We start from the raw sequence: 12,349 nt of genomic DNA, 5'->3' as shown, positions 1-12,349 counted from the left end.
CAGTATTGATTTGTCTGCCAGAAGTCCTGTTTGATGTAATCTCTCTAAGAAATTGTTAGACATTTGTAATTATTATATTAAGCACTGTTTTAAAATAGCATATTTGTATATCATTCAGAGGCATCGTTTTTCCATCCCAATGTTTAAAAAGAGCATTGGGAACAACAAATTTTGCATATTGAGATATGCTGTTTAGATTCTCTTTTTTTTAGTGCAGTGATGTTGCTGCAGTAGGAGTGATCCAAGGTCAAGGCTAAAAGTGAACTTTAAAAGTAGGATATGTGACTGACGTTCATGGGCATCTGGCATGGTAGTCACGTTCATGACATCAGGCACATGGTGCAAGACAAGAAAAGACTACTGTTTCCAGTAGTGAAAAGTGGGACTCGGCCTGCCAGTTGGGGGATTCTGGAACTTCTGTTTAAATGCTCTGAAGATCTGGATATTCTGAAAATGTGGGGCATTTAGAGGTAGGCAAATAAAATGGAATTGCCTCTGCTTCAGTGTTCAAAAGGAGAACATGTTGGTTGTCGCATTTTGTAATGTGAAAGCGCCATCACCTTGAGTGGATTTTGACCAGTAGCCTAAAGCAACTAACGTATGAGTCTCTAGTTATTTTTATTACTGTTTTATAACTTGTGGTTGTGATGACAGAAAGTCAGATCCTATAATACCAAATTTATTAATAGAATATGGACTAGATAGTGACTTATCTCACTAGAGCTCATTGGAATAACAACACTATAGTAAGCTATCTTCTGTACAGCCTGATTGATTCCTAGGACTGATTCACATAGTCATGTTCATCACTTGACATTAACATTAGGTTTAAGTCTCAAAAACTTTCTGTGCTTGTGTTGCACACAAGTAAGCCATCAACTGATTAACACATATGTGTGAACTAAACTATAGTCTTTTAGTGTGTGTCTTGCTGTTTTTGTGTATACTCAGTTTGCCTTTCCTACTACAAACAAGCCAACTGTGTTTGCAGTCTTGCCCCCATTTAAATAGAGGGTGGCCAGATTTCTAAAGAACACACTGTTTGCTGAGCAGACAGACTGGCTTTCAGAGCATCATGCATTTTAATTTTCTTTGTGAAGCATAAGTGAACTAACAGGAAAATGTATGTGTCTTGTAGCCAGTATGGTCCACCTCTTCGTACTGAACACAGGCTTATAGTTGAAAATCTTTCTTCACGTGTAAGCTGGCAGGTGAGTTGGATCTTTAAATATGATTTCTCTTGCTCAAAACATGAAGGGGGTTGTTTCCTGAAGGGGGTAGCATAAAGTTTAATATTACTAGTAAAAGTAGTTAGAGAGTATCTTTATTAAAACCAAAGCTTAAAATTCTTTGATATGCATATCAACAAATAAGTCTTTAAGAAACATGTTCTTTTAAAAAAAAAACAACTAAAATGCTGATTAGTGTTTCTTGGACAACTATAATCTTCATCTAAAAAAGAATTGTGAAAAGTCAATTTTAGACATCTAACCTTTTTAATTAAAAGGCCGGTCTCATTCAGTGGTAAAATCTGCGGCTTGTTTCCAGTTTGTATCTGGCTCCAATAGAATGAACAGAATGGCCACATGGCTGGAGTACTGGTTTTCTTCCTGATACAACAACTTTTATACAATATCTGTACTCTTCAAGGGGTTTGTGAGTAGCTGGACTGTGTTTAGAATAATATTTAATATGCATGTGAGTTTAGACATTTGTATTGGATCTGGAAAAGCTTTTGGTTGCCTTGAAAAGTTAGGGTTTTTTAATTGCATGGGATAGGTTGTGTAGGGGTGAAAATTCATGGCACAACATTGTTTTCCTTTAAGTTGTTTATGATTTCTTTTTTCTCTTAATTGTCCTGTGCTAATGGGACTGCTCAACAGTTGTTTGAAATATCTGCTAAATAAATTGCAAACCCTGAACCATTTCATGTTTGAAGTGCTCAGATTTATGGATTCAGTATACCTGTAATCTTTGATCTCTTTTCCTTTTGCAGTATTTTATAAGGTTACATGACATTTGCTTAGGATGACAGATCTGACTTGTCCCTGTTGAAATCATAGAATCATAGGATTAGAAAGGGACCACAAGGGCCATGTTATCCAACACCCTGCTATGCAGGAATGCATAGTTGAAGCTCCCCTGAGAGAGAGCTATCCATCTCTGTTTAAAGATATCCAATGAAGGAGAGTGCTCCACCTTTCAGGGAAGTCCATTTCACTGTTGAACACCGCTTACTGTTGAAATATTTTCCCCAAAGTTTAATTGGAATATATTTTCTTGTGATTTCAATCCTTTGGTTCATGTCCTGTTCTAAAAGAGAACCATTGATGAGTACTCTCTTGGTTAGGTCCATCAACCAGTTACAGATCCACCAGACAGTAGCACTGTCTGGTCCACATGTTATCAGCTTGTGTGCAAGAATATAATGGGGAGCCTTGTCAAAAGCTTTGTTGTTGTTAGGCTTATGGTAACCCTAAAAATGAGAGACCTCCCAAGGCATTTTGTCACCAACTGTCCTGCTCAGATCCTGCAAACACAGGACATGGCTTCCATGATTGAGTCTATCAATGTGTAATATGGTGGTCCTCTTTTCCTCCTGCCTTTTATCTTGCCAAACTTCATTGTTTTTTCTAGCAAGTTACTTCTTTTCATGATATGTCCGAAGTATGACAGTCTCAGTTTTGTCATCTTGGCTTCTAGGGAAAGTTCAGGCTTGATTTCCTCTCGGACCCATTTATTTGTCTTTTTGGCTGTCCATCGTATCCACAGAACTCTCCTCCAGCATGATCTTTTAAATGAGCTGATTCTTTTCATGCCAGCTTTCTTCACTGTCCAGCTTTCACAACCATACGCAGAAATTGGAAGTAAAATGACATGGATAATCCTGACCTCGGCATACATTGATATATCTAGAGGATCTTGCATAGTTCCTGTATAGTTACCCTTCCAATAAAATATACTATATAAATAAAATATAAACTATGCAAATAGCCATACTGTATAAAATATACTATATATACAGCATTTCCCTGTGGGAAAGTGAAAATGTTATCTGCCTAAGCTATGCTCAACAAGATTTCATAATAGGCTAGGGAAAACCTTGGCAATTAAAAGTGTGAAAGCTGTTTCACATGTAGATTCAAAATACTTGTGTAAGTTAAATGAAAAGCAGTCCTCATTTGCAGTCTTTTGAGAGCAGCATTCCACACAACTGTAGGATGCTTGAGAACTTTGTGTGTGTTATAATGTGATCACACAAATATTTACAAGTTATTTTTGAGACCTTTTGCCATCTGTCATGGACAAATAGGTTCTTAGCATGGCTTAGTTTGCTATCCAAAATAATTACTGATAGAAGGGATAGTGATTACTCTTCACCTTTCCTTTCATTCTTTGTTTTTCTCTAATTGCTGCTTGTTTTACTGTTTAATATACCAGCTTGTTTTACTGTTTAATTTTAAATCTGGTCAAAGAGAGCTCACCTTCATCTGTTTCATAGGCCAAAAATACTAACGGGCCAATTCAGATTTCCTTAAATCTTGAGTGTGGAAGCAAAAAATGAGGTTCTATTGAATCAGCAAAATGTTTGAATGTGTTCTTATATGTAACTCTTTTAAGAAACTAGCCCATTTGCTATCATTAGCTTAAAGCTAATTAAATTATGGCAGTCTGTTTTTCTTCAAAATATTTTCTTCAAAAGACAAAGCTTCCCTTTTACTGTATGCTATATATAACTGTTCCTGCACAGATCCTGAAATTGAATATTTTACCTGGTAATTGCATCCACTGTGGAGGCAAAATCATAAAATAACAGAAAATAACACCTGATTCTATTTGGGTGGTGTCCTGCATTCTCTCACAATTATAAGTTTTATGACCAGCAAGATGCTGTTATGTTTAAGTTAGCACCAGTTCTAACCTTTATGGTGATTAGCAGGTTATTGTATGATTATATGAGTATCATTATTAGTTGTCCTCAATTTTATTATCTTTTTAGTTAATATAAATTTGAGAATAGGAAATATCTTCCTTTTAATGAGTACTAGAAACGTTGCAAACAGGGTTTCCCTTGGCACCTTGAAGAAGCAAATGGTAGGAAGAGATTGGGAGTACTTTCACGTTTCAGGAACAAGAGAAATCTATTTACTATATTGACCAATAGTTGTAGTTTGGAAGCTTAGAAATTGGGTGTGTTACGAAAATACTGTTAAAGCAGTGGTGCCATCAATGGGCAGCACATGGATGAGGAGCCATAATCTAGGATGAGAGACTCACTTGAGGATGCAAGGAAGTCTGGCAAATATATTTGCGAGCTACTTATTAATGTGAAAATATGAAACATGATGGCTGGATTCATTTTACAATAAAATGCAAATATTTAATACAGAAATGCTAAAGACAGCACAAAATAAAATGAGTGATTTCAAGTGCCTCCCCCCTCCCCTGGTTTCCTCTTATTTGTCTCTGAATTATTTAATTATTCTAATGTTTTCTTCCTTAGAGGCACTTACCATTACAGTGTTTTTAGAAAAACAAGGATCTAAGGAAAAAAATACTTTTGTCTTTGTGTCTGCTGCTGCTGTTATTTGTTACAGGTTTTTTACTAAAATGTTGTTCAAACAGCACATAATATATTTCTTCTAGAAGAAATCAAACACAAAAGGAGATTTAATGGAAGAGATGAACAAAATTATATGTAGAATTCGTTTTTCAAATAACCAAGTAGAATGTCCACCAATAGGCATTTGACCAGGGAAGAAAGCCTGGAGCCAATTTGTTTTAGGAAGAGAAAAGCACTACCTAATCATATCCAAGGGCTCTTGATTTCTTAGACTGGCCTGGGATATGCCTCAGAAAATGTTACAAGCAAGCTTTTACTCCCTGATATCTGGAAATCCAGTTATATGCTTCATAACATGGATGCTTCATTGAACTGTTCTGGATATTCTTCTATTAATTTTGTTTTGCTTATAGTAATGGGAAAAGTTCAATTTTTTTATCCCACATGTAGTAAACAGAAAGGTTTAACTTTTTATTCCACATCTAACAAAAGGCCAAATGCAATAACCTGTGTTTCCAACTGAAGTTGGAAACCTGTATTTCACAAATCTCTAAGTACATTATCTGAAGCTTGTTAATTTTGTATTTGTGTCTGCTGCTCCTGACATTACAAAGTTGCAGGTGCTTCAGGCTGCTACTTCTGTATTTATTTATTTACATTATTTTTATCCCAGTTCATATACAGTGGGCCCTTCCCTTATGCAGGGGATCCGTTCTGGATCCCTCTGCGTAAGGGGAATTCTGTGTATGTTCGTGCCCCATTGAAAACAGTGGAGCGTGTACTCATGGTGCGCATGCCACAGGCTTTATTGTCGCACAGTTTCAGTGTAAGCTTGTAGCCGCACATAGTGTGCCCACAATCAATTAGAACAATTTAAAATATAAGATGGTAAAATTTTACAACAAAATGTAAGCATTCTGAACATTGGTAAGATTTGTTGTGAGAAGGTTTGCCTTTGACTTCCTCTGAGGCTGAGAGAGTGTAACTGATCCAAGTTCATCCAATGGTTGAGTGGTGATTCACATCCTGGTCTCCAGAATCGTAGTCCAGCATTCAAACCACTATACCATGCTGGCTCTCTTACTCCCAAGCTACACACCTGTTATTAGAGGTGGGGGTGAAACACCATCCAGGGCATGTTACTTAGCCAGTTCTTGAACGTGGAAAGCAGCAGTCTGTAGAGTCTCCACCTTGCCAAGATTCAGTTTTGTTATTAGTAAGGAAAGATTACAGTAGTAGCAACTATGAAACGAGTGTACAGTATTTGTAAGTAGCTTGTGCCTGTTATGACAGTTCTCTTGAACTAGATCTGGTATACACTGAGATCTTATTTACAATAGTAAGTAGTGTAGTGTAGTGTAGTGCTCTCATTTCTTCTATGACAATACTGAGATAGTTGGGCTGCCCTTCCTGACAGGCTGGCTGTATGAAATTCTCATGAGAGTTTCACACCTTGCCTGGCTCTGAAGAGGCATTGAAAAATATCCAGAACTACTTAGTAAACCACTTTGCATGGTAGCTTGCTGGATAGAGTAGTTTCCATGCAGTTCTATTTTGAGCACCTTCCTTTCATGAGTGAATCAAAACTAAGAGCAGCAAATACATTCTAACCAACATAAAACCAGTGATAATTATTCTGAAGGTTCTTAATTACAAAGTAATTTTTTTTCTGTTCAAATCTGTTTTGCTGCCATGATACAAACTATGGGCTGCTTTATGGAAAAGCCATGTATGCTTTTGGTATAGGTGAGATTACCAATTGTATGAGAAACACTAAATTGCAGGCATTCATGTATCTCAGACTGTTCAATGTTTACAGAATTCATACTGTGGTTGAGAAAACGTGGCACTAACCTGAGGCTCTGGCAGATGACTGCCTCATGTAGGCAAGAAAAAAATATTGTTGCCATACTGCATCCATGCCCATTTCTTTTTCTTCATTAATTTGCATGTGATGTTTGCCCAGTTTTATCACTTTCTGTATTCTTTGAAACAGAAAAGGCTTAATAGGGAAACTAATGCATTGTTTCCCATTTCAGCATAGTTAATTACCTAATCTGCTCAAGTCCTTATCACATAGTGTCCATCTCAATTGCATAAAGAAAATCTCTCTAACTGAAACCTTTAAAAAGATGTAACTCACTGATTTTGTTAAGACTGGCATACATAACTGCATGTGAGATAGTAGTCCCAGGTGGCAGTTTACAATAAACTAATAACTCTCAAGGCCCATTGATGTTAGATTTTGATTTTCTCATATATTTTAATAGAATTTCAAGCAAATTTTGCTGTTCACATGATGTGAATAGCAGTTTCTCCCAGGACTACGTAGTGGTAGCAGTTTCATAAATAATATGTGTCTGATCATTAATTCTTTAATATTACAGTGAGAGCTGAGGGATAAATAGTGCCGGACATAAGCTCACAGGTGCTCTGGACCTGTGCTCTTATGTTCAGGATTGAATAAATAGTATTTTTTTATCCTGGTATGTAGCTATGCAAACTTTAACATGAACTTTTCCAGGCCAGCACAGTCTGGCTTTTAAAGGTATCATTGGCCCTATACAGACAGGCCAAAATAAAGCTGCTTTGGGTCACTTTGGAGGTATGCTGTTTACATGATGCATGCGTCCTAAGAGTCCGGAAGCTGCACCAAAGCTGTGCACCAGTCCTTAGGACTGGATCGTGGCTTTGGTGCATCTTCCAGGCTCTTAGCACACATGCATTATTTAAACAGCATACCTCCAAAATGACCCGAAGCAGCTTTATTTTGGCCTGTCTGTATGGGGCCGTAGTCTCCTTTTGATTATGACTAGAAGCCCATTAATCCCTGATGGTGCATATTCGTAATTTTCCCCTTCCCTTTGCAAGTTTCCCATGTAACTCAGAAGGGAAAGCTACAAATTTTGGCCTCCTGTAGAAAGGTGTTGATACACAGTTATTTCAGTTTCCTAAATAGGATCTGGCCAAATTAAGAAAAATATTTAAGATGGAAACTTTTGTACAGCTTCCTTCTTCATGTGCCTAGTATAGTTAAACATTAAATTTACAACAAGTTTAAGGTAGACAGAAAATCTTAATTTCAAATTTGGTATAGTCAGATTTTTAAATGGGGCTTTTATATGCACATTTGCTTGTGCTATCAAAGCTAAACAATTGCAGATCACACAAGGATTAATGAAAACAATTATTTAGCTTTGTCTCATTACTCCGGATGTAACTAGTTTGAAATACTTTTAGCATCATTTTGCATTATATGTTATGAACTTTGTATAGGGAAGATTCAGTCTTACAGATGCTAAGTACTCTAGTCTTGACTATTCAAAATTCTTGTGCTCATTATTTAAACATGATTAGAATCATCACCGCCAGTAGGTCTTGTTATACATTTGAGATGTGCATATACAAATGTCATGCAAATTTGGGCTAGAGTGCTCTGGGTGTTGTAGAATTGATTGCTTCCATGAAGAAATGTCTTCTTAAACTGTTAGGATAAGGCTCAGGTTTTCAGACTGTTTGATGCACATGCTAGTTTGTTAAGACTAAACCAAACTTTATTAAACACTAAATAAGTTGAGGCATCCTGTAAACTGTAGTTCAGTTTTAGGCTTTTTGTTTGTATTTTTTTTTCACAAATATATATCTAACCAAGTTCATTTTGAACCTCTTTTAACAGCCTTGCTTTGGGTTAGCCCTCGTTTCTCTTGTGTGGAGGAGAAAGAACCCAAGAGGTTGGGGTTCCTAGTGGCTGAATTTCTAGGGCTTGGCCTGTTCTGAGTTTTCCCTTTGGTACCCATGACACACCTATCTTGGCGATGTAGATCTTGGTTGGCCCACAGCTCGATTGGCTAGCACAGGTCAACCTCAGGTTCTAGAGCTGCTTCCGGAGACTGTGTCCAGTGCTTTCAGGGTCTCTGGTACATCCCCCTGAAGCGCATTGCTATGATCCATTCCTCTGCCCCTCCCATGTAAGGGAGATCCTCTTGGTCTGCTAGGCAATTATTGGACAAGCGACTCTTTGCTTAAGGTACCTGCTTATATCATCTGACCACTTGTGGTATATTGTGGTAAGTAGCCTATGGCTATAAAATGTCAGCTATTATTTGGGGCACTTTGTAAAGGTTAAGAAATAATTCATAATCAACTTGTTGTAAAACATTTTTAATGCTTAATTGGGTAGTGTTACAGCATAGGCTCATTCTCAACTACATTAAATGCAAGTCTCTGTTAAAATAACACTGAGGTTGTGACACAGACTGACAAAAGCCAGGAAGGTGGTTGTTACTGCCTTTTGAGAGTTTGTGACAGAATCTTAGCATTAGCTTAATAAAGACGTTTGTGTTTAATTTTTTGTAGAAGTAGAGAGGAAAATGTTAGCAGGCAACCTTTAATGTACTAGCAAACTGAGACTTCAGTTTTGATCAAATGCTTGCATTTAATAATGCCATTCAAATGTCGCATAGTTAAATATATGTGGTAATCCTTTAAATTGTACAGTATATTGCTATATGTGAGCTGTTAGCTTAATTTTGCTCGTAATAGCCATATGAAATGGGATTTTACTATAATTGTTAGCTTTATCAAGGAAGCTAAATGTTTCCGTATTTTGAGTTCAGTCTTTATTTTATAAGGTGAAATGTAATTTTTACTGCAGGATTTGAAAGATTTCATGAGAAAGGCTGGAGAAGTTACCTTTGTAGATGCTCACAGAAACAATCCAAATGAAGGGTAAGAATGAATTTTGTATTTAGTGAAGTGATTTCTACAAATCTGAATAGCTGTTTTTAAATATTTCTAGTGGGAGGGTTTGGTTTTAAGCAACAGGCCTGCTGCATAGGGTAGGCAGGTTTTTGAAAGTATGTTTACTATCAGAATTCTGTGATTTGCCATTTAGTATGGGGAGCAGCAGTTCAGAATTTGAATTTCAAAGCAACTACTTGTGTCATACTTTGGATCTCAGCCAAAGGCCATGATGTCACTCAAACATCATGATAAGAGAGCTTCCTATAGTTCTATCATACACAAGATCAGCAGAAGGAAAAGAAGTCGTCTATCCCAATGCACCTCTGTTTTCAGATTTATTCCCTAGATGTTTTTGGTTATAGAATGGTTTTGTGGAATTTTTTAAACTATGTTATGTTCTATAAAAGCATTTAGTATGGGGGGCAGCAGTTTCCTGAAATTTCCAAGTACTTAAATTTTGGTACCAATACTTAGTGTGGTATTGCAATAGGCATTGAAGGAGAGTCTATGATTTTTCCAAGTAATAAATGCAAATAAATATTTCTTGCTTGCTACCAATCACAAACTCATATGGCAAATTTGCTCATGGTTGTAGTGTTGTGGAGTTTGCATCATCTAGTGACATGAAGAGTGCATTGGACAAGTTGGATGGCAGTGAGTTGAATGGGCGCAGAATCAAACTAATTGAGGATCGCAAAAGACGCAGGTATGTTGCCCCATAAGAACATCTGATAGATGGGTGCTAATAATAATATTATTATTTATATTCTGCTTAATCACTTGGAATCCAAGTGGATTACAACAATAAAATGAGATATTCCCCCCCCCCCCCCCGTATAAAAACATAGTAATACTAAAAAGAGATTAAACCAGAAAGACATTAAAACAATAGTATAAAATAACAGTTAAAATCAGTAGAAGATTAGTAAGAAATTTATAGCAGGATCCAGATAGGATGGAAAAGGGGATGGAGAAAAGTGCTGTGTGCGGACATCTGGTGAATAGAAATACTACTGCATCAGATGTTCTGTCTGAAATATATTTATCTTCCTCCTCCTCCCCCCCCCCCTTTGTATTTAGGATCTGTGCTGGCAGGTTGGCTAGCATATGCACCATTTAGGAATCTAAGATCCTCAGGCAAAGGATAATTGTCTGTTTCACCAAAGCACACAGCCCTGTCAAGGCTGCACACCTTTCAGGATCTGGCTCTGCATCTGTGGAATGATTTGGACTTCTGGCTGGAGGAGGATCTCACCCATTTTTGTAAGGGGTTGAAAATGTTCCTCTGATTTGCCAGATTAAGCTGCTGAGTTGTTTCTGAGGTTGCTTGAGTTGGGTAATGAATATTGGGAATTCGATGTACAGTTGGTCCTCGCCTTACACGGGGATCCGTTCCGGATCCCTCCGCGTAGGGCGATTTCTGCCTATGCTCAAGCCCCATTGGAAACAATGGGGCTTGTGCACGCTGGTGCGGCGGCGCGCGGGGCGCAACGGGCGCACGCGCCCATTCAATTGAATGGGATGCGCCGCCCCGTGCGCACCCCGCGGCTTGAGCACGTATGCTCAAGCCGCGTAAAGCGCGCCCGCGTATGACGTGGGCGCGCTGTATATTTTTAGTGTTAGGTTTTATTGTTTTTGTTTTTGATTGTACAGTGCACCCGCACCATACACGGGCACACTATACATGGCTTTCAGGTTACACTGAAGCCACGCGGCAATACAATGAATGGCGCGTGCACACCACTGCGCCCAAGCCCCATTATATTCAATGGGGCTTGAGCATACACGTTTTTTGCCTTACTGGGGGGGCTGGGGGGCTGGGATGGATTCCCCAAGTAAAGTAAAGGTAAAGGTATTCCCTGTTGACAAGGTTGTCAAGTTGTGTCCAACCATAGGTGGCCGTGCTCATATCCGTTACTTAGCTGAAGATCCAGCTACTCTGTGTTCATGTGATCAGCATGATTGCACAGAACACTGTTTAGCTTCCCATTGGAGTGGTATCTATTTATCTACTTGCATTGGCATGCTTCCAAACTGCTAGGTTGGCAGAAGCTGAGACTAGCGATGCAGCACCCAGACCTCTAACTGCCAACCTGCCAATTTTGTAATCAACAGAGTCAGCATCTTAACTACTTGAGCCACCACATCCCCATTTTGATTGTATATACAGTAGTTATAAATAAATATTGTTGTTATTATTCCTGGATTGTGTAGTCAACCACTGTTTCCTAGGAGTCAGCTGTTAAATCCATTTCTAGCACACTATGGTCAGTTTCAAGAGTTGACAAATGTTCTCTCCCCTTGTATGATTTAGAGGTGAATAGATAAGAGCTGAGTCAACAGCAGCTTACTTGATGCTGCCTTCTCTCATACTCACTAACTGCTTTATCACACTAGGTGGCAAACAGGATTTAAACGAGAGTTAAACAGGAAATGCTGGTGTTTATCACATGACATTTCCTGTTTAACTCTCGTTTAAATCCTGTTTGCCCCCTAGTGTGATAAAGCAGTAAGCTAGAGCAGAACCTGAAATATGCATCATATTAAGGTTCCTAGGCTAAACAGATTTATACCTTGTGTTAGAAATTAAGCTCTGTAGAGAACTTAAAGATGGTCACACAAGTTCTGTCTTTACTACAAATTATTTATGATAGGTACTGCTTCCATCTTCACTCACAGAGACCATCACTGTTTGTAGCCAGTTTGTGAAGGCATTTTCCACGTATTATCCTTTTGTGTTTTTTTCTGTAGCATTTGGGATAGAGACGAGGGGAGACTAGGGTTGTTTGGAAGTGTCAAAATGGAAGGGCGAAGAGGGACTGTGAAGTATTAAATCTTCCCACCTGTTCTGCGAGATACTCTTACAGCACTTGTTTACTTCCTGTGGATCTGCCAATTTGATGAACATGAAACTAGCATTCACAGACCAGCTGCACTTTGCACCCTTCCTCTCCAGGCTCCAGTTAAGTCTGCAGACTGCATAGTTTGCTCACCAGCGGCCAAAGGCAGCATAACAGCACCAGCAGGAGAGGAGAAATGGTG

The 12,349-nt window shown here is 38.3% G+C and overlaps 1 protein-coding gene across 3 annotated transcripts in view; it reads left to right on the top strand.

The window, feature by feature from the left end:
- The window catches only part of LOC149314697 (serine/arginine-rich splicing factor 5-like), a 29,271-nt gene that overhangs the window by 11,972 nt on the left and 4,950 nt on the right, over positions 1 to 12,349 (top strand). For all 3 annotated transcript variants that reach the window (XM_089521734.1, XM_089521735.1, XM_089521733.1), the window contains 3 exons: positions 1,139 to 1,211; positions 9,219 to 9,292; positions 9,903 to 10,013. In XM_089521734.1, the coding sequence (XP_089377860.1) occupies positions 1,139 to 1,211; positions 9,219 to 9,292; positions 9,903 to 10,013 (258 nt within the window). The remainder of the gene's footprint in view (positions 1 to 1,138; positions 1,212 to 9,218; positions 9,293 to 9,902; positions 10,014 to 12,349) is intronic.

Source organism: Sceloporus occidentalis, unplaced genomic scaffold, assembly GCF_023333645.1.
Source record: "Sceloporus occidentalis isolate IW3139 unplaced genomic scaffold, rSceOcc1.0.p SCAF_4, whole genome shotgun sequence".
NCBI lineage: Eukaryota > Metazoa > Chordata > Lepidosauria > Squamata > Phrynosomatidae > Sceloporus > Sceloporus occidentalis.
Note: the sequence above shows the minus strand (reverse complement) of the source record. Positions and strands in the feature narration are given on the sequence as shown.